Below are 26,737 nucleotides of genomic sequence, written 5' to 3' on the forward strand. Positions count from 1 at the left end.
GCCCATTTTCTTGTCTTCCTTTCTTGAGCAAGGTGATCAACAAGCTGTACTTCAACAGCTGCTCTTTTACCTGAACTAGTAGATGATCCATCCCATGGATGGGTGGCAGAGGTGGTAGTGATGGTGGTCTGTTCTGTGGTAGGCATGTGATAGCATTGGACCAATCATGCTCGGTGATGAACCTTGGCCTGTGTAGCTTCTACTCGGCGGTCTCTGCTTCACTTTTTTAACCCCCTAATTTTTGCTCAATTCACTCGTGATAGCGAGCTAAAAAGTATCGCGATCCAGTCATGTATACTACGTACAATATAGCTGAGTTTTGTGGACCGTTGACGCTTCGTCGAGGAGGAGATAACAAACACTCAGCTCCATTATAGTATATATATAACAACGATTTTATTTCAGAGACACAGTTAGCGCATAGCCAACACCACAGTGGAGAAACTGCTCGAGTTCGTGTTTACAATTATTTACTCCAGTCCTTTGATGGGCAAAGTAAAGCTGTTTTTGTAGTCTTGGATTTATCTTTTGCATTTGATACTGCAAACCATGAACTATTAATTACAGATCTGAAAAGTATATTTGGAATAAGAGACTCCGTGTCACTTTGGGCCACATCCTGTCTGTATGCTCTGCTTGTGTCATTCAGGAGATAGGATAATAAGCTTGGTTTTTTTTTTGTTTTGTTTTTTTCAACAAAGTATTTTATATTATGCAAGTGACAACCATATCTTGCTTGCAGGCCCCGTTGACCCAAATAAGACGAGAATCTTGGGCCGTTTCTCCACACTGGTGCTGACTGAAGATACTACTCATGTATTTACCATGGCACCTCATGATGAGTATGAGAATCCCACTGATCAAGGGCTGAATAAGGAGGATGACTATGCGCTGCAGCTGTCAGAGGTGAGAAAAATAGATAAGCACTACAGGCAGATATGTCCACGGTATCCCACAAAACACTGAACCATTTATTTATTAAATAACGCATGCAAATGTTGGACGATTTTTTGGGAAAATCGGCATAAATCAAGAACAGTGTAGTATTTACTTGTTTGCTATGAAGTGAGGTTTTTGAAAGCTTGCAAATTCTGTTTGATGCATACACCATTTTTTTTTAGATAACACTTCTTGTGCATTGTCAAAAATCAGCACATTTTGTAGCATTTCCTCATTTCCTGAAATGCTTGTTCATGTTCCCATCTCAATGGAAATCTCCCTCATCGCTGATCGAGAGATGATCCAGATGTGCCATCTTATTTAATAATTGAGAGGGTACGCATACTCCAACACGTCTTGCAGAGCAAATGACGTGCGAGTGGATTAATCCGCCTCCATCATCTCGTAGAGAAACCGAAGCTTGTAAAGATGTGGGTTTGTTTTGGTTTTTTTTGAAATTCCTGTGATATGTTCATCTGCAAAGATGCGGGTCACAGTTATTTTATTTTTATTTTTGGAGATTATCCTCAAGTTCCAAGGATGTCTACAGCTAGCACACTACTTTGGCCCAAGCCCCACAATTGGTGACCTTCGCCACGGAAGGTGGACGGAGGTTATGTTTTCACCCCTGTCTGTCTGTGAGCAGCATTTCTCAAAAAGTTATGGAGGTATTCGGACAAAACTTGGTGGAGATCGAGGTAGGGTGTGTGGCAAGGACTTATTGATTCGATTTTGGTGAAGATCTGGTTGCGAGAATTTTTACGTGATTCTTCACCATTGAGAGATGGGACCAAAAACTATTTATTGCATATCTCAAAAAGTTATGGACGGATTCGAATGAAACTTGGTGGACAGGTTGAGTGTGGGACAAGGACCAACTGATTTGATTTTGGTGAAGATACGGATCTGGATACGAGAATTTTTATTTTTTAATCTTAAGTGATTCTTCACCATTGAGAGATGGGGCCAAAAAGGATATGTAGCCTAATATTTCAAACAGTTGTGGACAAGTTATGACAAAACTAGGTGGATGAGTTGTGTATGTGACAAGAACAAGCGATTCGATTCGATTTTGTTTCAGGTCCGGATGCATATCCAGCCTATCACTGGGATACACAAATCATAAACTGTTCAGCTTGATGGAGGTATGCGCTCTCCCGAGTGCCATTCTAGTCTCTGAATTACTATGAATCGTCATCACGTTTAGTATTGTAGCTTGGTGCAATCTGAGATGTAAATGAATCCTTATCCAGTTTATTTTACTGCATGAAATTGCAGAAAAAAATTCTGACTTAGCAGTGGCCTGTATCCTCAATGTGAATGGACATGTGTTTTCATTAAAAAAAATTGTTTTGTTGCACTACGTGACTGCTTAATCAAGCGATGCTACAATCTATCTGCCAAGCCGGAGGGAGATTTTGATTTGTTTTTTTTTCACAAAATTGGGAGAAAAGGCGTTTGTTGGGACATCCCCTAAAGCTGCTATTCTTTGCTATTGGTGTTAAGTGTCGATACTTGGGCACATAATATCAGTGGCTAACAATAGCTGCTGCATGGGGATGACCAAATGCACCAGTTTCCTGTAGTTTTTTTTTTGTTTGTTTAACCTCCGCCACCAAAGGTGAAGGAAGTGATGTTTCCACCCCTTTTTGTGTGTTGTTATTCGCAAAATCGAAGATTTTTTTTCAATTATATTCTATTGGTCAGTCGATATTATTATCCAGTCTGTCTGGTTGTCTGCCTGTTTATCGCCTAAAGGTCACAATTTAAAACCGATCTTCACGAAACTTCACCACATGGTGGAGTTTGTCATGAGGAAGAAGCCTCTTCTTTTTGAGGTCAAAAGTTCAAAACGTCAACATAGGCCAAAGGTCAACAACTTAGGTGAGATTTCTAAAATCCTCAATTTTCATCCGATTGACTTGTATGAACTCCTATGCATGCCAAGTGAGGTCAGTGAAGGATCAATGTTACTGCTAGAGCGATTTGTGGTGCTAATGTACGACCGAACCAGTGAGAGCACGGAAGTGAATCATGCCAGGAAACAGCTTTTCACACAGAAGTCGAGAACTCTAGAGAACATTCCTCCAACCCAGGCAGCACTCAAACAGCACATCAAGCACACTTGCTACCAGGCCAACTGTTGGAACCAGGCATTGGTCCTGGATCCAGAGATGCCAGAGCCATCTGACTGGGGCTGGACAAAGGAAACAACTGGATGGCAGCCGCTTTGGACCACTCTCCCCGAAGCATCAAAATCGTGCCATGAATTGATCTGCTGTCGCTGTGAGAAAGGATGCACTGGACGGTGCAAGTGTGCCAAAGCTGCGCTCAAGTGCACTGCACTGTGCTTCTGTTCTGGAGGCTGTTAGATTTTGATCACTACCATTACCATCATCACCATTGCTATTAATAAAGTATTAAATAGACTAGCAGCATGGGACTATTCTGTTAATTTTTTTTGTATTATTATCCCTATAGTGTCAAAATGGAAGCGAAGTTTCGCTATATTGCATAGGTCCAATCCATTGTCTTTACCAAAAGAATGTCCAAAAGTTTTTAACGTAATTTGACCTTGACCTTGATCGAAATGCATTTCCTTGGCTCCTGGCGATCTCAAAAGTATCACCAAACGAATGGCCATTCCAAACTTAGTTGGAAATGACACCTTAAATGTTTTTTTTACACTGTTTAGTTCCATAATTAAACGCGTTTGAACATTAGACCCGGTGGACTGGTGGCCATCTTGGATTTGACCTCTCACGGTCCTCAGAGGTCAAATCTGACTTCCCTCCACATCTGAAAATAAACATTATGGTATTCACCAACTATGTCAGAAAATTCATGCTTTTCTCATAAAACGCACAATTATTGTGCTTATCCACTGTACTATTGAAATTTGAAGAGGATTTACATTTCAGGTCACTGAATTCAACCACCAATTATTTTTGAGGTCAAATTTGTTTTATGGATTTTGCAAGTATCATGCTCTGCACGACGTCTTCTTGTTTGTTACTTGCAAAATCGAAGGTTTTTAAATTGTATTGGTCACTCGATTTTGTTATTCTGTCTGTCTATCTGCCTGTTTGTCACCTACAGGTCACAATTCTAAACTGATATTCATGAAACTTTACCAAGTTGTAGAGGTAGTCGCAAGTTTAAGGTAGATGAACTGTTTTTGAGGTCAAAGGTTAAAGGTAATTTTGAAGTCAAATTTCTGAAATCATTTTTCATCCGATTGACCTGAAATTTGAACAAGATTTGCATATTGCGTCACTGAATTGGCAAACCAACTATTTTTGAGGTTCAAAAGGACAAAGGTCAACTCAAGGTCAAACTTCTAAAATCATCAATTTTTAACTGAAAAATCGTCAATTTTCATCCGATTGACTTGAGAATTAAACAGAAATTGCATAGTGTATGACTGAATTGGGAAACCAACTAATTTTAAGGTCAAACTTCTAAAATCATCAAATTTCTTCTGAAAAATTGTCAATTTTCATCCGATTGACCTGAAATTTGAACAAGATTTGCATATTGTGTCGCTGAATTTGGAAACCAACTATTTTTGAGGTTAAAAGGTCAAAGGTCAACTCGAGGTCAAACTTCTAAAATCATCTATTTCAATCTGAAAAATAATCAGTTTTCATCCGATTGACCTGAATTTGGAGATTGTGAATTTTAATCTTAATGAAATCGACATTTTGATGTATCCATGGCAACCTTTGGAGCGGGGGGGGGGGGGGGGTGGGTTTTGCAAGTATCGTGCTCGGCACGACGTCTTTTTCTTGTTTGTTTGTTTGTATGTTTGTGTACAGAATATCTCAAAAGTTGGGGACGGATCCGGATGAAACTTTGTGGACAGGTTCAGTGTGTGACAAGGATGAACTGATTAGATTTTTGTGAAGATCCGGATCCGGGTCCGATTACTAGAATTTTTAAAGTGATTCTTCATCATTGAGAGATAGGGCCAAAAAGTTGTGGACTGATTCAGACGAAACTTGATGGACACTTTGGGTGTGCGACATTGAAGAATTGATTCGATTTTGGTGAAGATCCAGATCCGGATCCGACTACTAGAATTTTTAAAGTGATTCTTCACCATTGAGAGATAGGGCCAAAAACGATATATAGCATGATATCTCAAAAATGTGTTGAACCAGATGTGTTCTCTTAGATCAGGCATTATGGGGCAGAGGTCCACGCTCTACCGAGTGCCCTTCCAGTTGTAAATTATATTTGTCACTGTTGTCCATTTAAACTTGCAAGAGTCTACTGTATACAGCTGTCCACATTTTTTTTGCAAATGCCAGTGCTCTTTTGGGACTAGTTTGTTGCTATCGGTTAAAATGCACAGGGCAATTTATTTATTTATTCAAATTGATTTGAGGCTTGTGGAGTAGCTAAAAAACAGAACGGATCAGGACATAACAGAACAAAAGGAAGGGCAGAAAGAGAGGTGGGAAACATACCAACAGTGGGGTTGAGGGACAACATAGAGGGAGACTTGGAAAAATAAGGGATGTGGGGAAGAATGAGGGCAAGGGGAGGACACACGGGGTGGACAAGATGGATACAGAAGAAAACTCAGAAAGTAAAAAATGGTAACTTGGAAAGAGTTGGGCTTGGGGTTGGTTAATGGGGGTAGAAAAGATCATGGTTTTGGATGGAGGATAATGATCTGAAATGGTGGTGAACAGTTAATTAACTCTCAAAGATTTTATAATTCATTCTCAAAGATGCTCAAAGATTACCATTCCGGTAATCATTCAAAAATTGAGCAGATCCACTGCAAATGTGAAATTCTGCAACACTCTTTTCCAATCACACAAATGTGTGCGAGATATGTGCTGTGTGTGAGACGCTACACGGTGCTGTCAGACATGTCCGTCGGTGAAAGCAGCATTTCTCATTGTCACTATATCCTCAATTTTTATATCGATGGCCTCAATATTGTACACAAAAAATAAAATAATAATTTGTTTACTTTCCTATTTTTTACTTGTTTTTATTTATTTATGCTTGCAACACCAAATGTGTGAACAATAAGAATGTTTCCATCAAAATGGAATTTGACTGGAAGAGACTGGAAATTGCTGAAAAGAGACTGAAAAAATTACAAAATTTATATTAGCGTTCATTTGACTTTCGTCTTACAACAGTCATCATTAATACTCCAATGCATGAATCCTCATAAAGAACATTATAGGCCAGTTTGTGCAGGTGAATTTAATTTAATTTAGGGGTGGGGGTACTTTGATTTTTGTTTCTTAATTGCAGACCTATTTGGAAAGTCCAGTTTTTCTATCATGGTGGATAAGGACCTCCAATATATATTTTGTTATCAATGAAATGTCATATAATGTTGCATTCTGTCATTAAACATCATATCCTTTGAATCAAAGGTAACCGGTGATGTGATGGATGCTCAGCAGATTGATGGTAGCAGTGTGAGCTACGTGTACGAGGTGTGTGCCATACCCGATATATGGCGCCTTGCAGTTTCCCTCACTGTTTATCAGATCGGCACCTACATGGCCTCACTTCAACACTGCGGGCGCCAGATCAGCAACGGCAACTTCGGCATCATCGTACTCAGCAGTGAGTCTTACCCACCGACAGCACATCTTATTGTACGAGGTAGTTGCAGTCATTTATTGTTTAGTTGGGACACCTAGTGCTGTTCAACTAATGTAAAAAAAATAATTCAGCAAAGCAAGCCCATGAAAATGAAGGCATTTGACAGACCAAATCTTGCTACTGCAAAAGCTCCAATCACCAGCAGATGGCAGATGCCTACCACTGAGTGGTGTGCTAATGAGAGCAGCTTTGATGTTGAAGATAATAATAAGTGGCCTATGATTCTTTCTGAATAAATACAGTCATCTACACATAAAGAGGAAAAATCTGCTCGCTGTGCAGAGCAATAGGATGTGTGAAGTGTTGATTAATCTTATGTCTGAGGACATGAGTTCAACAGCCACTCGCTGTGTATTCACCTTATTGTGGTCATCATGGTGTACAATCATTCTGCTGCATCATGATCCACATGGGCTGGTGGCAGGATGGCCCAGAGGTATGCACAATTGCCTCTGAGCTATCCAGCCTGGGTTTGAATCCCGACCCAGTTTCAACGGTCATCGTGGTGTTTCGCAGGCAGGATGGTAAATCAATAGAAAATCAACTGCTAACTCTCCAACTAAACTGACTGTCCCACCAAGCTGACCAAACTAATCGCTGACTGCCAACTTTCTTACTAAGTGACCAAATTGCACACGTACCCATGGTGTGCCTTTTCTATGCAAGCCACGGGTGGAATCCAGCTCGCTTAGTCAGGCGTGTTCTTCTGCCCTTCACAAATAGTCCAATTCCGTGTTGATGAAGCCAAACTCACGGAATGTCAGAATGTCATGACTTTGTAGCAGGCTTAGAATTTGGCGGGGGGGGGGGAATGGTGATAATAAAAAGGAGGTGGGGTCGATGGGTACACTTGATCTTATGAGAATTCAAGTGGCAATACTCTGATTGACAGCTGACTTCACATGCATAACCCTTCCCCATCTCTCCAAGGTAAGACGAACAGCACAAAGACATTTGTGTTTTGTCTTTATAAAGATTATACACCACCAGCGGATCGCACCCTTTCCCAGGCACATGTAATTCTTTTATCCTATGCTCTTGCTTACAGTGTTCAAATGTGAATATATCTGCATTTGCTTAAAATGCTTCATTCACTTCCTTTGTACCGTAAGACCCCAGTGTACATTAGGGATGTGTTCTTGAAAATTGCGACGACTATCAAAATGATGAAAATCAAAGCAATTTTCTCATCACAATTAATGGAATAAGTGGGTGATGCATTCCCAACATTACCACTTCAGGTAATATAGTTCGCTTTTTACCGATGACATTACCCTTTTTTGATTAATGACAGTTGTATCAAGGTACACATTTTTATTGAAAAAAAAATTACCAGACATATTTAAATAAAGAAATAAACCTCTTCCGGAAGCATTTGAAGGTGGTGGCATGCCGCCTTCTTCCTCCTTTAATGAACACGGGCATATTTATCGATTTGAGGCAAACTTAACCCAGCAATCCATTAATATCAGAATCTGTTCGACAAATATCTAATTTCACTTCTCAGGTCAAACTTTTACAATGTCTCTTAGCCAATCTACAGTGTATTACATTTCTTTACGTGCCGTGAAAAGTACAGTCGTTCTTTCGGCGACTTTGCGATCTCCCATTTTGGTACTTTAGCGATGCAGTCTGGCGTCTTTATCAGTCTTGTAAGTTCTGAAAATGCTTGAGAATAAAAGGCATGACTTTGGAAGAGCAGGTTTTGGGTCGCTGATGACCGCGTGATTCGAAGGTTGTACGCACATTAATTAATTGTTGGGCAATTATTTTCTTACATTTGAAACTCAAAATATGCTAAAATTGACTTTTAAGTCTAAACTTTTGTCAGTGATCGAAAAACAGTCCTAAAGTTACCGAAGATGCGATGACGTCACGTTCTCCGAAAACTTTGTGAACATTCGGAAACAGCGTGTGAACAATGGCAAGATGCGAATCAGAGAGTGATTTCAGCGGCAATGAAATCGAGTGTTTTCATTCCAATATTGCCGAGGACGAGTCTGAGGATGATGGGAATTTATACTATGGAGTTTCTGGCCCTGAGCCATATAAATTCGAGCCACTTGCAAGTGCCAGAAAACGGCCTATTTTGTGTACAAGTGGCAGGACTGACTGCCCGGCAGGTCACACTGACAGACTCCACCAGACAGATTGGTTTGTAGATTTTCATTTTCTTGTTCGATGCATAAAATAATAAAGTTTGATTCGTCTGTGACTTGATATAATAATTTTTAACCCTTTAGTCACTCATAAGTCAGAAATAGAATGAATCAATGATGGACCCAAATATATTATATACACCGTAGCCTTGGCATTGAAGTCTTTCTGACAGCTGAGCTTGACCGCAGCGAAAGTGAAGTTAGAACAAACCCCAACTTTCAAGAGACTCTTGTGGCATATAAATACCAAAACATGTTTCGCCTCATTGGGAAATATTCTACCAAATTTAGAAAAAAAAAGTGGAAAATTGATCAACTTGTTACAATTGAAATGAAATAGCCCAATTTGCTGATGCTGTTAAAAAAGTAATTTAATCAACAATAAGTTGATTTGTTGAGAAATTTTTTTCATGGTTCTATTTTTCCATGTACTCTTTAAGAACACATTTCAAGGTTTTTCTCACTTAAACTCAACAATTGATTCTGTGACAGAGCAGTATCTGGAGAACTTGTCAACCAACAACTCGTATTCACAGAGTGGTGATCAGATGTGTGTCTGCCTTCGTAATCCTCGGCTGTGAAATGGTCACCACAAATGACAAGTCTATCCAAAGGGTCCTCTTTACCCGTTTTCTTTGGGGGGAAATTTGCCCGTTTTGTTCGTACAAATCTTATCCACTGCCTGCGAATGTTTGATTCCTTCGGGAATCGGTGAGAGTGATTACCCATTTTCCAGCCATTTTCGCAAAACATGACGACACGCGTACGAGGCATGATGTACAAATATCCAAATAACTTTGTTCTACAATAATTCAAAATAAAAAAGGATAATATAGACAGTTGCAAGCTCAAAAAATGCCAAAGAACAGCCCGCTGAACTGGACACTTCTTCAATGAGCGAGTGAGCGTCCACTTTGTTTTGGAGAATGCGACGTCACCATCCATATATGGCACACGGCTGTTTTTTTTCAACAGCCTCGAGAAATCACAACTTCGGAGTTAAATTTCATTAATTTTCCCAATAGTTCGGCAACCACAATAGTTTGCATTGAACTATTTAATGCACATATAATCATATTGATAAATTTTCAGAACATGTTTGGTGACCCGCAACCTGCTCTTTAAAATGACGCAAGTGTGGGTTGAGACGACGAATATCGAGAAGTGGTATCAATAACGTGACGATGTGTTTACAAAACGACGTAAGACGGGCAATGCAAACTGGGGTATCACTGTACTTGCAAAAGCTTCAGTGCTTTAGTTTGATATCTCTTTGCGCATATGTTGCTTCGGGGTTGAGTTAAACTGGCTGTCCTATCTAAATCAGTTTGAGTGCATTCTATCTCACATTGCTGTCTATCTACTCTTCCGATAGAATCCCAAATATTTTGGGTACCAATTCGATCTCACAAATTACTTGAAATATGACTCGTCTATACACAATGAGAAGATGTTTCACAAGGCCTTTTTAAAGAATCCCTATGCCTTCTCATTCCCTTTGCCTGTTGTCCACTCAGAGGATGAATCTGTCGAAGTCGATCGAAACGTATGCCGGACGGGCGCCAACATTTGTTTTGAGGCCTACCTGGATCCTTCTTTTCATTATCCTGCTTGGTTCTGCTCCGGCAGCCAACCATCTTCACCGTGCAAATTCGTTGAGAGCCAACCCGGCCTTCTGGCACAGAACCCATTGAAAAAGCCTTTAGCGAATGAAAGGACTAAAAAATTGAAGAAAGTCTATTGTTATGTCTCACCAAAGGTATTTAACCTTTTATACCGTATTGGTTGTTATGAAGGTGTGCTTGCTTGCTTGTGCATGCAAATGCTGCTGCTTGTGTCAATTATCCGATGTTTAAACTGAAATTGCTATAATAACTTAAGTTCTCCGTCATCACATTATCATTGCAGCTTTTCCCGCTACATTATATGACAAACTATAATATACCCAAAATATGTAACTCATGCAAGGATATTGTGGGGAAAAAACCCAAAAATCACATGATATGCTCAGCAGCATCTCATGTTGGCTGCACATTGGAAGGCAAAGCCTTTGCTCCTTCCCTTGGCTTGTTCATTGGTATCGCTGATTAAAATTGCACCTGTTGAATTGTTTTAAAACATCCTTCCTCCAAAAGACCAAAATTCACTTGTGTCCTGTTTTACGAGATCATTTCAAATTTCCTTTATTGTTGGTCTTCATGTGTGATTTTGTATATGTTTCACCTGGAGGTGTTGTGCACCTGAAATGTATGCATTTTCTTTTTTGCAGCAACTTGTAATCAAAGAGTTTTATTTCAAGCTTATACCATGGAGACTTGCCACCTTTCGTGTTTGCCATGGAACAAAGGTACATGTGCGGTTATCTTATTTTGCGTGTCTTTGTGCGTTTCTTCACTGCCTCGGTTTTCTCTTATTATTCCTGAAGCTGTACCTTGTTCTTTTGACCTTTCACTCTGTCTACCTTTCCAAATTTTTCCCAGCTGACTTTCCGTGATCGATTTTAAGGTCCTCTCTTATATCTTAAAATAAGTCTTACCATATTTCCAGGCTCGAACAAACTGCATTTGAAGGGTTCAACACAATTATTTTCTCCTCTTCACCTAGTTCTCATTCAGAGGTCTTGACCCAGTGAATGGATTGCCTACACTTCTCATCGATGATGGAATGCAGTCTCCAATCGAGATTGCCTGCCAAGAGCGCAACGTCCTTGCTGCCACCTACACTCGTTTCTTGCTGAGGAGCATAGGTTTGTGAGCTCCGAATCTGTGCCCACCAATGATGCCAAGACAAAAACTGGTGGTCTTGTGGTGCTGTATTATCAACGAAAACCTATGGCTTGATAGTTTGGAGCGGCCAGAATAGATTCAGAGCGGCATAATCCAGCCGGGTGAAGTGAGGTCGAGGCTGTTTATTCCTAATAGGTGAAACACCCTGCAATCTATGTCTGCAGAAAACAGACTTTTCGGAATGCCGGCCGCATTTTCCATCCACTCGTCATGTAACTTTCTTAAACTTTCTTAAGGCGCTCCTCTGTTGAAAGTTTCACGTCAATCGCTCAAGCACTTGTGGATAAAATGAATTGAAAAGTGAATTCGAGCGAAGTCGATGGTGCGCTATCGCAAATCCCCACACTTTCGACCTAAAGCAAAGTTCGATGGCAAAAAGTTCAACCAGGAATGATCCGACATCCGACATCAAATTTTGAGTTAAATTCTTCTTCTTCTTATTTTTATTATTTTTACCATTTTGACCCCTGTGAAGCTATGTCCCCACCACCTGGGGCATGAACCCGGTGTCAAAATAATCGTTACAGATTTCATATTCCCCAAATTTTGATTTGAAAATGTGCCTGTAATTGCATTTTGGGGGATTTGACCTTTTGACCCCGCCTGAGGGGCAATGCCAAAATGACACTGCTCTTGCACCTTATTGCCACGTGGTGATCAAAACTACCAAGTTTGTGTAATTTAGGAGATAGCGTGACAGATGCACAGACACATCCGATTACAATATCCCCCACGTTTTTGTCAAAAGCACGGGGGATAATAAAGGTGAAAAAGTGAGGGCGGAAGAAAAAATAACACACGTGAGGGTCTCGGCCAACGCTATACAACGTCGTCAAAGATGGTTGTGGACGCCTGTTATTGGTAAGATTAAAATATTTGCCTAGGAATGCCAAGAAAGTGCTCCATTTCTGTTCATAATGAATTGAGTGTCAGGAAGAATGTGAGATTGAAACCAAATGCAGTACAGTATCGTGGTTGTTCAAATGTACCATTAAAGGCAGGGGCAGAATCATTTCGTGAGATGACTTGGCTGGTGGAGAGGTTATTTTGATTGACTTGTATGGGCCTTCCAAATGGGGCTACCCCTTTCTTTCCGTTTTACTTTTTTCAGGTGGTTCAGAAAGTTTTCAGGATAAGGTGAACTTTTTCCATCAGCAGGTGCGACAGTTGCATGGCAAGTATTTGCGAAGAAAAGTGGTTCTGGAAGTTGATCGGTTTTCGCTGCTCGAGTCGGTAAGGCTGCCCCAAACTGGGCATGCAATTTTTAGGATCTAATGGTGTAAAGTTTGTTCAGAGAGAGAGAGAGAGAGAAAAAAAGTCTGTCCTTTTTCTGTACCCCTCCCTGCCTGCTGCAGTCTATGAGCACCACAAGCAACTTCTCTGCTAATGACTGGCTGAAGAACTTTGAAATTCGGTTCAAGAACGAGGAAGGTAAGTTATCGAAAATTACTCGAGGCTAAGCTCTATTCTTGAGAAAGGATCTGATTCCATAAATTGTATAACACAGGGTTCCACATTTAATTGTGACAGAAAATCTGCATGATGTTTCATGCACTTTTGTGCTTTGGGATCCTCTCTTTATTACATGCATAAACATGGCAGAATCTTTCCCATGTCTCCGTGAGCCCCACTAGAAGCACCTGCTCCCTACAGGAGCCTCCGTGGGTGGAGGAGAAGGGGATCATGCTATTATCTTTATGATTATTAATACCATAGCAGAGTACCCACCTGACTGGCAGTTTGTTCTCAGCATGCAACATGTTCTTCTGATATGTCCCTTTATTTGGGCAGTGCATAGGTAACAGACTGCTGCCCCATCTATCCATCCATCCAAACATTGGGACCATACTCTGTGTAGAGTGTTGGTGCTGTCTAAGTAGTCTGCTTGGCTATTGAACACAATCCTGGACGGGTCACCACTCCTACACAGGATACCAGCAAGCTGGTACTCATTTTGCTGACCTCAGAAGGATGACAGGCAGAGTCAACCCCACCTGGTATTAATTCAACAGCCGAGTGGGATTTGAATTCAGGATCATAGGATTCCAAGCCCACCTCCCTAACCATTAAGCCAACACCAGGTGCATGTGTGTATATATATATATATATATATATATATATATATATATATATATATATATATATATATATATATATATATATATATATATATATATATATGTCATCGACTCTGATATAATTTGAGCAAAGAAGCTGAAACTTTCAGGGATTAATGAGGGTTTCCTGAAGTTGCGCACATTCAACATTTGAGAGAGAAATTTTTTTTTCACCCATCTTGGCATTTTCTCCCTTTGGGGTAGCGTGGGTACAATTGGAATTATCTGAGCTATACAACCACAATAATATATATATATATATATATATATATATATATATATATATATATATATATATATATATATATATATATATATATATATTACACACACACTTGCTCCATTGTACTGTAAACCTATTATGTAAACATAGATGTAAAAAAACCCTAACCACCCTCCCAACCTCCTCCCCCCACCCCCCTTCCACTTTCCATATGAAGCATGCATTGGAGTTTACTCTCCATGACTGAAAATACCGCACCGTTGGAACATTCATTGTAATTGTGAAAACTTAAAAACAGCCTGATGGTCCTTATATTACAAATTTCAAATATTTGGGGCCCTGGTAAGATGGCTTCTTCAACAAGAATGGGGATCACTTTGATGGTGATTTGGAAAAGAAATGCATGGAATGTTCTCGATTTGTTTTGTGTGGTCGACTCTTCAGTGACACTGCAAGATAAGGGCATATAGAGTAATATCTGAGCTTGCAATGATGTACTATATCCAATGGAGGATGCTGCTGTACCAGTGATGCAAGCCATGTTGAATGCTTGGGACTCAGTGCCAGATATATACTGTGTAGGAGGAAAGCTGCTTTTAAATGTAGAATTTTTGGGGGGTTTATTTTTAGGTAATACACAAGGAAATTTGTCTGAAATGAAAATAAGAGCTCTTCATAGTTCATACAGTGCTCTTGCATTGGCCATTTTGCTTTGCCTTTGGTTATGCCCATTGGCCGTGCTATTTTGATTCTTGAGTAGTTCTTTTGTTTGATATTGTTGTTGCTGTTGTAGCATCATGGGTGTACGCAGAGAAATTATTCAAACTGAGCTGCTTTTATTTAGTTATGCCTCGACCTTGAATGCATGTTTCTGTGATCTCAAGCCAGATATACGCTGAGGCAATGCGTCCGTGCACATCCTCAGCAGTTTTCCTCGATGACATTGTGACTTTGTCAGAGTTGCTTTAGGTTCACAGTCTAGCGTATTTCGCATGGGATTCGCTTGTATGATCACTTAAAATTTCCCACATGTCACCTTATTATTGGTGTTGAATAATTCATGGTGTATACATTTTGAGAAACCTGTGTGCTTTTTACGAAGAGCTGTTGTCGCATCCATGTTTCCCCAGGTTAACAGTGGTGTTCACCCCCCCCCCAACTCGAGTCACGGTTTTAGCTGGGCGATTTATGCAAATTGCTTCTCAACTCTCAAAAACATCAAATTTTGTGCACTTTTATCATTTGATTTTAAAAAGCCATAATATGATGCCAATAGATTTGAAGTTCACCAGTAAGATGCTTCAAGACTTAAACCCCCTCCCCCTACACCCCCACACCTCTTTTAAGGATATATTGAAGAAGAGGAATATATTTGAATTTGGGTGTCGTTTCCTTAGTCTCTGTATATGCTCCGACTGAGATGAGTGATCTCATCGTGAAGGACGCATTCGATGCTGCGCTCGAGTCTGTTGTTGACAGTGCCCCAGGTGAGATGCTCTTCTCGTCTTGGGGTATTTCATCGCATCAACTGGAACTGATAGAGAAGGTTATGAGGTATGTGTTGGTCCCCATGGGTCTGGAACTGTGAACCAGAATAGCACTAAGTTCCATGACTTTGCAAGAAGTCACACATTTAGAGTATGGCTGGTTCATGGTTTCAGCACCCACAAGCTCATCGCTGAACTTGTTATTCCAACGCTGGTGATGTGGCAAAGGAGATTGGCCATGTGCTCGTTGATGGTCGCTGGAGGATGATCCAGAGTTGCAGGGTCAACCGGAGTGCTCAGTTCCTCAATACCAGCCTTAGGCTTGTAACAATTCTGAAGTTACAGCTTAAATCTGGGAGAATGACACCATCTCATGTTGGATGTTGGCAAGCTCAAGGATGAGGAGTTTGTGAACCATTAGTGGTTGTTCAAATGTACCATTAAAGGCAGTGGCAGAATCATTTTGAGAGGTGACTTGGCTGGTGGAGAGGTTATTTTGATTGACTTGTACGGACCTTCCAAATAAGGCTACCCCTTTCTTGCTGTTTTACTTTCTTTTACTGACCCGTCCAGGATTGTGTTCAATAGCCAAGGGTAGCTGAGGAGTTTGTGAACAGGCTGAGTAGAGATTTAGGGGGTCTGGTTGCTTTGGGGGATCCTGAATAGTTGTGGAGTGCCTTCAAGACCACTGTCCTTGATGTTGCCGGTGGATGCCTTGGCACTCACCGAAAGGGCAAAGAAGAATTTTGTCTCTCAAGGGACACTGGATACCAGTGACCAGAGTCGCAAGGCAAGGCTTGATGGCAGAGCTGAGCTGTTCAGGGAGCTGAGGCATAAAACTGTACGTGCGCTGAGGGTGAACAAAGAGGCCTATGTGTGAGGAATCTTTGAGGGGGTAGAGCATCACCTGTGGTCAAGTGATTCTCGTTCTGCTTCCAGGGGAATTCATGCATTGCGTTGCTCCAAGCCCGTCCCTCAGTGTACTGCAGTTAGAGCGGAGGGTGGTGGGCTCTTGACAGAGGAGTCCGAGGTAAAGGCTCACTGGGCTGGTTACTTTGAGCAGCTGTACCAGGCTGATCCACCAGCTGGTGAGTTGGATGTCAGGGGTGTTACTATCCCTATTGCTGACCCTCCAGTCAACCGTGATTCACCTTCGTTTGTGGAAATGCAGGCTGCGGTGAACCGGTTGAAATGGGGTAAAGCTCCTGGGATCTGTGGCATCCATGCTGAACTTCTCAAGGCTGGTGTAAATACTGCACTAGTGTCATTGCATGCAGTTCTGTGCTCTGCCTGAAACACAGGCATCATCCCAACTGACTGGAAGAGGGGTGTTATTGTCCCTCTCTAGAAAGGAAAAGGTGATGGCCAGGACTGCAACAACTACTGAGGGGTGACACTGCTCTCAGTGCTGGACAAAGTCTTTGCTCGGATAATTCTTGATAGGGTTTGCCACCATCTGCTTGAGCCTCAGCGTCCAGAGCAGTCAGGCTTTACACCAAAGAGGTCAACGATTGACCGTATCCTTGCTCTTCCGGTCCTCACCGAACGCAGATGAGAGTTTCAGCCTATGTTGATCACTGCAAAGCGTTCGATTCAGTGAATCAGGATACTCTCTGGAGGATTCTTGGTCTTCATGGGGTGGCACCAGAACTGATAAATCTGATGTCTGAACTATACTCTGGAACTGAGAGTGCTGTGAGATGTGGTGGTACTATCTCCGACTTATTTGCAGTTGTTGCTGGAGTTTGTCAGCGGTGTGTAATGTACCCCACATTTTTCAGCGCTTGTATTGATTGGATTCTGTGCAGGATGTCGGAGAGATCAATCTACGGTGCATCGTTTGGGAATGTCAAGATCTCTGAACTTGATTTCGCAGATGTTGCAGTGATGTTTGTGGAGACTGGATATCCTTTTGGGGGCCCTCGAGGTGCTGAATGAGGAGTCTGAGCCGCTGGGATTATGGGTTTTCTGGCTCAAAACTAAGATCCAGGCTTTCAATGACATCTTGGATGCTGCTATCCTGTCTGTACCTGTTTGTGGTGAGGATGTTGAGGTCACGGAGAGATTCATTTACCTTGGCAATGATATTCATGTCTCTGCCGGCTGTGAGCCAGAGGTCAACAGACATCTGGGTCGGGCCTGGGGAGTTATGGATTCACTGGATCATGGGGTGTGGCGCTGCCGGTACCTGTGCGGGAAGACGAAAGTCCGAGTCTTCAGGTCATTGGTGCTTCCAGTCTTGCTCTATGGATGTGAGACTTGGACTCTGACCAGGGATCTGAGATGGAGACTTAATTCCTTTTGTTACAGGTCTCTTCGGAGAATCCTTGGCTATTGCTGGTCGGACATTGTGTCCAACGAGCGGCTGCTGAGAGAGACTCAAATGAGCTTTGCTACCTGCATAGTCCGTGAGCATCTGTTGCGGCTCTATGGACATGTGGCTCATTTTCCTGACACTGATCCTGCTCACCAGATTCTCTCAGTGAGGGAGCCTCATGTGTCGAGAAGACCAATGGGCCGACCACGTTCCTTGTGGTTGCAGCAGGTTGATCAGCATCTCAATGAGATGGTAATGGGCCAGGCATCTGCATTTTGGATGGCCAGACGGAGGCACCTGGAATACTGGTGGAAAGTGAATGCAGTGATGCGCTGCTCTGGCACCTGCTCCCATACCTGACCTGACCTGACAATGTGGCATTTTTGAAAAAAGGGGGCAAATTATTCCCAATTGGAATATGTATCTGTACTATAAATGTGAAATTGTATGCAGTGTTTGTTTTTTTCTTTTTTTACTGTATGCTTCAAAAACTTTTTTAAAAACTGCTGAACCAATCCAACCAAGTTTTGCATTTTGTCTAAAGGTACCCCAAGTATGGTTTCTGTCTGGGGGGAGGGGGTGGGGGTTCAGGGGTGGATGAAGACCCCAATTCTCTCCATGTAAATATGTATCGTATAGCTAGAGCACCATCCGGTGGGATCCGGTATTCCAGAATGTCATCTTATTTGAAGAAAGTTTAAGCAACTTAACAATATACATTATGGTGATGTTGAAATACAAGTGAGAATGACTCCAAATTTTCAGAATGTTTAATTGTCATTTAAAGTGGAGATTCAAACCAAAGCATCCAACACTGAGCTTTGCAGCGAAACAGAAGTGATTTTTGCTCACACCATATATAAGCAGCAAGGATGGTTGATTAAAATAATGTTGGCTAACTTCCAAGCATATGGAAGATGACCTCAGGCAAATGATTGGGTGACAAGAACAGAATGTTTGTGAAGTACAACACACCTTTTGATTAAACCCATTAGCAAAGTCTAGTAATATATAGACATGTAAGTTGTTTGTATAAGATGAAAACCCTTTTGTAATGTTAAACAAATATAGGTGTGCTGGTGGTTTTCGTCTTTGGAATCCACTTAATTTATCTAAAGTAATTACCTTGGTTGGAGTTGCATTTTTCCTTTTGTAAGTGAACAAAAATTTACAGCATTTTGCATTTCAATAGTTTGTGGGTATACGAGTGTGGAATATATATATATATATATATATATATATATATATATATATATATATATATATATATATATATATGTACAGGGTGGCCTGAAAGTCACTTTACCCCTTCCCAGTGAAGCATTGTTCTTGAACTCTTTTAATATACAGGTTTTATTGTACAGTACTTACAATAATTAATTTGTCATTGTATCTGTATGTGCTCCATCATTCTTCTGAGTCAGTGTTTCCGCATACCATAGGGGGCGAGGGCAGAGGGGAAGGGATGGAGGGAAGTGCGAGAAATTTATCAGGGGTTAAGTAACTTTCGGGCTACACTGTATGTATGTGTATGTGTGTATATATATATATATATATATATATATATATATATATATATATATATATATATATATATGTATGTATGTATGTATGTATGTATGTATATATATATGTATATATATGTGTATATATATATATATATATATATATATATATATATATATATATATATATATATATATATATATATATATATATTGCTACGAATTCACGCCCGCCGGCGTGCGAACGGCCGCTTTCCACTAATAGTAGCCGCTCGCCCACCGGATGGACAATTCAGTCGTGACCTTCCGGAGCAACGCCGGAACCCTGTCACGGGTGGGTCTTCAACCCTACCACGGCCTAGCCAATTTTCTATCCGCGCAGAATAGGGTCAATGGCCGAATCTCGATATACCTAAGTACCCGCGCGGGTAGCTTACCGGGAGACCGTACCTGGGCGCAGGTCGGCTTGGACATGAACCGCCCAAGCGGTTCGTTCCGTTCTGCAGTGATAACCGAGCGGGTATTATCGCCCGACCTCGCCGGATCCGATTCTATTTAACGGGTATTTAACAACCCCAACTATTATTCCGAGATGTAATATGGCGTTCCAATGGGGAGAAAAAGACACGACGAACGGGTAACATTCAAACAAACACATTTATTTCAATACACATATACAGTCAATCATGCAGGTATGGAAGCAAATAAAGTGAAAGCACTACAACCGACTATAAGCAATTTATGTACAGCCACTTCGCAGTTTTACTTCACAAGACACGGCGCCACCAACATTCATTCGAAAGCAAAACCCCAAGAAAAAGACCACCCCCATCGATGGGGGTCAGATGGGGCCCGTGGGCCTTTATGGCGTGGGACTTGGCAGACCGAACAAATCCCACGACACCGTTGCAGGTTACCTGCACCCTCGTGGTGCGATGGTGGGCGAGTCGCGGAGTCCGTCCCCGCACAGCAGCTAGAACAGCCGCGGCTGAGCTCGGCCTTTCACGGAGCCGGCGAGCTCTCTCCGGCGCTCTTCACACGGATGCACAGGCTTGCGCGCCAGAGCTGGCAAAGCAGCGCCTCCCGTCCATGTTCCTGGTGCCGCGAAGAAGTCGAGCAGCCACCACGAAAATACCACACACGAAGAGAACCACACCAGCTCACGAGCTGCCACCACGAAGGAAAAAAAAAAAACCACGAGCTGCCACCACGAAGAAAAAAAAAAAAAAACCACGAGCTCACGAGCTGCCACCACGAAGGAAAAAAAAAACCACGAGCTGCCAGACTTGGCATCCTGCACGCCCTTATATTGCTCACGCCACACCCCTCCGCTCTCGCCCGCACTCCTTACAGAACCTGCGGGAACCTTCCAGAAAAGGGGAGTGCCCTCTCACCCCCCACCCCGCGCGCCTCGCGGGGGCCGAGAGAATCAGAATTGGCACAGGTCCAGGGAGAATCAGGCGGGAAAATCCATGCGCCATCGGAACTCCTCTGGTTTCCTTCGCTTCGTCGAGACGGTTTACATCAATGGAGAGGGCCGTGGTTTGGCGTGTGGAGACTGCCGCAAAGCGGTGGTCGAGAGCGATGTTGGCTGTGGTGATGGTGGCGTGGTTGGCGTTGTGGTTTGAGGTTGAAATGTGGTTGGTCCAAAATAACGAGAGGAAAAGAAAAACACTATCTCAAAGAATCACAGCCCTGTGACACGAATAATTCCCATTCAACAACGGTTGGGAAATCTCACTGAACACAGACTTATCGATCTAACTGAACTACGGACCTTTATGGTGTTCTGCGAATTTCCACAGCCGTAACAATATATATATATATATATATATATATATATATATATATATATATATATATATATATTGTTGCGAATTCGCGCCCGCCGGTGTGCGAGCGGCCACGTAACTCGAATCGCGGCACGTCGCCCACCGGACGGACAATTCCGTCATGACCCTCTCGGACTAACGCCGGGAACTAGTCACGGGTGGGCCTTTCGGCCTCACCACGATCGTGCCAATCGGCCCCCCGCGTGGGATAGGGTTGTTCACCAAATTCGACCTACCTAAGTACCCACACGGAGGGTAGACCGGGCAATCGCACCTCGCCGCAGGTCGACTTCGGACACGGGCCACTTTAAGCGACCCGTTCCGTACTATCGGGATAACCGAGCGGTGTTTTCGTCAACCTCGACGGTTCCGATTAATTATTGGGCGTATTTAGCCCACTACCAACCCTTTACGTGAAGTAAGATGGAGATTCAATTAAAGAAAAGACGAAGCGAAACAGGAAAAACAGTTCAACATAATTCACATTTATTCCGCGGCAAACGGAAAGCACACATATACAATTACAACAATTATGCACCAAAAGCAAATGTAAAAGAAACACAACAATTATGCACCAAAAGCAAATGCAACAAAAGAAACACAATGCAGATCTACTACCGACTACGCGAGCACACGGCAACACTTACACAGTTTTACTTTACAGACGGCGCCAACAACACATATACTCCAAAGCAAAAGAAGGGGCCACCCTCAACTACAAGGGGGCAGACGGGTCTGGGGCCGAGACCGCGTCGAGCCTACCCGTCTGGTGATGAGCCGCGAAATGGCGGCGGTGCCCCGACTCCGCGCTCCTCCGCGGGCCTCGCCGGCACTGCTTGGAATGGGGTGGGAACGGGGCCCCCTTTTCGCACTATCTCAGCGCGGGGGGGAATCAGGGGGGGTTGTTGATGCTCTGGGGAAAGAGGATAGCTGGCTTGCTTGGGTCCCGCGACGAGCGACTCCACTGCGCCCTCGACCGCGTTCCCGGCTTCTCCTCTCTGCAGCTCCCCGACAGACCGCCTCTCCTCCAGACCTGTCTTGACTGGTGCTGCCACACTTCGCCGCCGCCGCCACGACTCGCCCGAGCCCGAAACAGAAAAACCTCTCCTCCAAATCGAGCCCGAAACAGAAACTCTTCTCACTCGAGGCCGAAACAGAAACTCTTCTCTCACTCGAGCCCGAAACAGAAACTCTTCTCTCACTCGATTCGCCCCGCGCTCGGCACTTTATAGTCAGCAGGAGAAACCATATGCAGATTTTCGGATCAGGATCGGCTCGGGGGCGGAGCCACGCTCGCCCATTGGACGGAGGAAAAGTGGACGTGAATCATCCCTGATCCTCGAATTTGCATATATCGATTCCACTCCGACGCGCCTGGAGGCGGGGCCAAATCGCCCCGCGCTCGCTGATAGGACGGAACAGAAGTGGGCGTGAATCATTCCTGATCCGACTTCCCCGGAAAGACCGCTTTTTGCACCCGCTGCTCGGTGCGCGCCCTGTACGAGTCCAGGATCGGTGCCCACAAGCGGCGCGGGAATGGCGGAAGAAGGAGGAGAGGAGAGGTGAAGGTGGTGGAGGGTTTATTGTGGAGATGATGGCCATGGCGACGCTTGGAATGGCGGTGATGCGATGGTTGCGAAAGCGAGCCATGACGGTAAAGGTCGTGGCTGTTGGCGTTGTTGTTGTTGTGAAGCTGTGTTGCGGTTGGTGGTTGTGTGATGGCGGTTGAGACGTGGTTGGTTCAAAATAAAGATAGAACAGAAAAACGGCTATCTTGAAGAGTTGCAGCCCGAATGAATCACATTTATTCCCTCTAAACAACGGGTTTGGGCTAACTACACATATACTTACAGAGATATCTCACCTATGGGACCTGAATGGTGGTTTGCGAATTTCCTCAACCACCACAACAATATATATATATATATATATATATATATATATATATATATATATATATATATATATATATATATATATATATATATATATATATATATATATATATACATGTACTCATGGGACCTCCTGTGAGCAAACATGCCTGATGTAAGGCAGATGCCATCAAGTTAAAGTGGAATCCAATTTACTTGTCTCGTTTTCTTCCGCCAAGACAGCCTGGTCTTGTTAGGTAAGTGAATGCAAAATGGATTGAATCCTGGAGAAGCCTGGGAAATGCTGAATCCAAATTGGTTTCACATAGGCTAGCCAGTCTCTGGATCACTTTGTTGTTTTAATCACATCCCAAATTCGGTTCCAAACTGCTCTCCACTTCCCAGCAATGGTTAGAATGCTGAATCACCCAACCGCAGGCACTCGTTTTAAAGCGCTCTCGAGCCTGGGATTTGGTGCGTGGGTGAGTATTCACCGTGGTATGTTTGCACTGTGGTTTATGGGAAGTGTTGGCAGCTTTAACAAGATGGTGGTCATTTTGGTTCATCTTTTCAAAGTGTCCCTCCAGCATCCAGATTGAAGATGTGCCGATTGAATCAAAAGACTGGAAGCGGTGGTGGATTGGGGGGACGGTGGGGGTGGGGGGGGAGGGTGATCACAGAGTAAAGAAAAAAAGTTGGAAATTTTATGAACATCAATTGTGTATCCATTATCAATGTGGGGGTCATAAATAAGCAGGAAAACCAAAGTAGTTAGACCTACAAATTTCCCCTATTATCTGAAGCTTGTTAGAATTTTTATTTTATTTTGAATAATGTATCCACCAGCACCATGGTAGTCCAACATTGCATCAATGATTTCTGATGACTTTTGTAAATGAGAGATAACTTTTTTTCTCTCTTATAAATATAGAATAATTTATTCGTATAAAATACTTGATTCAAAATATGTTGCACTGGCTTTTAGCAACAATCTACATTATGTTGAGGGTGTTTCGTATTTGACCTGGATTTTTGTTATCCGCACACATTTTGAGAAAAACGGGACGATATTGTAATCGGCTCCGTCTGTCTGTGTGTCGCTCTGCCTGTCTGCCTGTCTCTCTGTCACGCTATCTCTTCCTAACTCCCAAACGGTTCGGCAGAAATTAACCAAACTTGGTAGTTATGATCAACAAATGGCAAGAAGGTGCAAGAGAAGTGTCATTTGGGGTGGGGTCAAAGGTCAAATAACGATTACGGGCACATTTTAAATCATTTTAAAATTACACTTTGTTTATCAATCAACATTGGGGGATGCATGAAATATGTAACGATGTTTTGGATTTGACCGGTTCATTCCCCAGGATGACTTAGGGTCACAGGGGTCAAAACGGGGTAGAAATTTTTTTTTACTCAAAATTTGATATTGGGTCAAATCCTGGTGGAACGTTTTGCCATCTTTCAACTTTGCTTTAGTTGGGAAGTGTGGGGAACGCCATCGACTTCGCTCCAGTTCACACTTGCATTAAGCTTGTATGTATTTTATAAAAAGGATACTGATGTTTTTTCTTTATGCTTAAAGCTTCGAATACATTGTTCCTTTGGATGTTAGCCTTTGGTGTAAATATGTGGGAAAAATTACGTGCCCAGACCAGGAATCGAACCCAGGTCCTCTGGAAAACCGTACCAGTGCTCTGCCTGCCATCTGAGCTATCTGGGTGACCCACAGGCTGGACATGCAATTCTCCCACATGCAGATGCCACTCTTTCCCTTGCTGTTTCCAGGGAACTCGCTGCCAGCAAAAGGAGCAGCAAGGGCCTGCCCACGAGAGGGGGCCAATTCCATGACTGCGATTATTCACCACTGGGGGAAAAAATACAAATATATATATATATATATATATATATATATATATATATATATATATATATATATATATATATATATATATATATATATATATATATATATATCTTTATTTCCTGTTCATTTATAAATATGTGTGGAGCAAGTTTAACACATTAATAGCCTGGTTCTTCAAAAATTTCGAAACCCCCATCCTTCGGGCTCAATAATGTGGATGCCCTTGATAAGTTGTCATGACCAAACCGTGCAGCCAATGGTCTGAATTTCAACAAACTTGATGTTTTAGTTTACTCAACATTTCAGACTTATTTACTGTTTTAATTTCTTTGCTATCCTAATTGCCATTGTCTTGATTTTCAGAACATTTATTTTATGGGTATTGCTTACTAGCAATATCTAGATGTCCCTCAAAAGTTATTATCTGGTTACATTACTCGGCCTTTTATAAGCAGGTTCTTATTTTTTCTTTTTTTGTTGTCTTTTGTAAAAATGAGGAAAATTTTATTTTACAAGAACACCTCACTGAATTTTTTTTTTTTTCGTTTCAGTACCAGTTCACCAATTGATAAAATACTTAATCCAGGCCCCCATGCATCCTGATGACTACGGCAAACACTCCCGTTAATATTATCAATTACAGGATTGATCACTTCCATTAGGATCCTTTGGATCTCACTGTGTGTTTCCTTTCAGCTGCCCTTGAGTTGAGGGATTGTGTTATATTCTCTCAAATACCCAAATGGAAATAAATTAGGTTGACTAGTCAGGGACATATTGTGACCATTGACTTTTTTTTTTCCTCCGGTGATTCAACAATTGATCTCCCATGCCAAAAACTCCAGTGTTGTGGCAGTTATGTTGGGCGTAGCACCATTCATTCTAGAAAGTATGCTGTGTTTTGCATGGAGACTTCTCAAAGTGCTGTCTGACTTCCGAGACCTTGTCTGAGTTTCTGGCAGGTACAGGCTGATCACTATGGCCTTTGTTCTGGTTTGTGATGCGTCAATTTGCTCGCTATTTCTTTACAAGACATACAATTTACCTGTTAGGATGTCTGTTTGGAAAAAAAAAGGATGTCCCAGATTGGGTTTATTAACTTGGTTGATGTCCTGTGTGGTATCACAATGCTTTCGGAGTCGCAAGGTAGTGCAAACCGATCGGCATTGGCCTTGTTAATTCTCCTATCTGCGAAGTAACCACTTCACGTTTTTACAGCTCGCTTCCGACGAGTTAACAGTCGTGGTGCGGGGCTGTAAACGCGAATATATACATATGTATAGAAAAAATATATATATTTAGAAATGACATGCATGAAATGTTACACATTTGTATGGACCACGCTATGTGCATCTGTGTGTGTGCATGCGTAGCAGATTTTTGTTACTGCGATAATTTGTGAACTGCTGGAAGGATTTTGACCAAACCTGGTACAAGGATGAAATGCTAATATTTTTGGGTTCAGAAGGTCAAAGGTCTATGGTCATGTGACCTATAATTGAAAATCATTGTTCCCACAATAACTTGTGAACCACAGAAGGGATTTCAATCAAACTTGGCACAAGTATGGACTGTGATACAAAGATGAACAGATTCAATTATGGGTCCAAAAGGTGAAAGGTCATTGGCCCTTTGACAATTATTTTGCAGATCATAACTCGAGTTAGAAGCATCTAATGTTTTCACTCTTCTACATATCTCTTTTAGCTCACCTGGAACGTAGTTCTGGGGAGCTTGTGGGATTGTGTGCCGTCTGTCCATCCACAAATACTTTCAACTTCTTTTCTGAAACTGCACATACGATTTCAATGAAACTTTACCACAACCATCACCCTGCATGTACCAAATTTTGTTCATGGCATTAAAAAAAAATCAGGCCGTAAGGGGGGTCTTCAGGTGTTGCCCCCCAAAATATGTATTTGCTTTCTTCTCAGAAACTACACATGCAATTCCTATGAAACTTGACCACAACCTTCATCACCTGTGATGTACCA

At 42.2% G+C, this 26,737-nt stretch overlaps 1 protein-coding gene across 5 annotated transcripts in view; it reads left to right on the top strand.

Moving 5' to 3' along the window:
- Positions 1 to 26,737, top strand: part of AREL1 (apoptosis resistant E3 ubiquitin protein ligase 1) — a 94,267-nt gene that overhangs the window by 35,783 nt on the left and 31,747 nt on the right. For 4 of the 5 annotated variants that reach the window (XM_085869873.1, XM_085869875.1, XM_085869877.1 and 1 more), the window contains 7 exons: positions 743 to 906; positions 6,372 to 6,540; positions 10,256 to 10,497; positions 11,008 to 11,085; positions 11,343 to 11,484; positions 12,636 to 12,757; positions 12,880 to 12,955. In XM_085869873.1, the coding sequence (XP_085725999.1) occupies positions 743 to 906; positions 6,372 to 6,540; positions 10,256 to 10,497; positions 11,008 to 11,085; positions 11,343 to 11,484; positions 12,636 to 12,757; positions 12,880 to 12,955 (993 nt within the window). The remainder of the gene's footprint in view (positions 1 to 742; positions 907 to 6,371; positions 6,541 to 10,255; positions 10,498 to 11,007; positions 11,086 to 11,342; positions 11,485 to 12,635; positions 12,758 to 12,879; positions 12,956 to 26,737) is intronic. The other variant, XM_085869874.1, reaches the window with a different exon arrangement.

This window comes from Eptatretus burgeri, chromosome 2 (assembly GCF_056783735.1).
Source record: "Eptatretus burgeri isolate ZD-2024b chromosome 2, Ebu_testis_v1, whole genome shotgun sequence".
Taxonomy (NCBI): domain Eukaryota; kingdom Metazoa; phylum Chordata; class Myxini; order Myxiniformes; family Myxinidae; genus Eptatretus; species Eptatretus burgeri.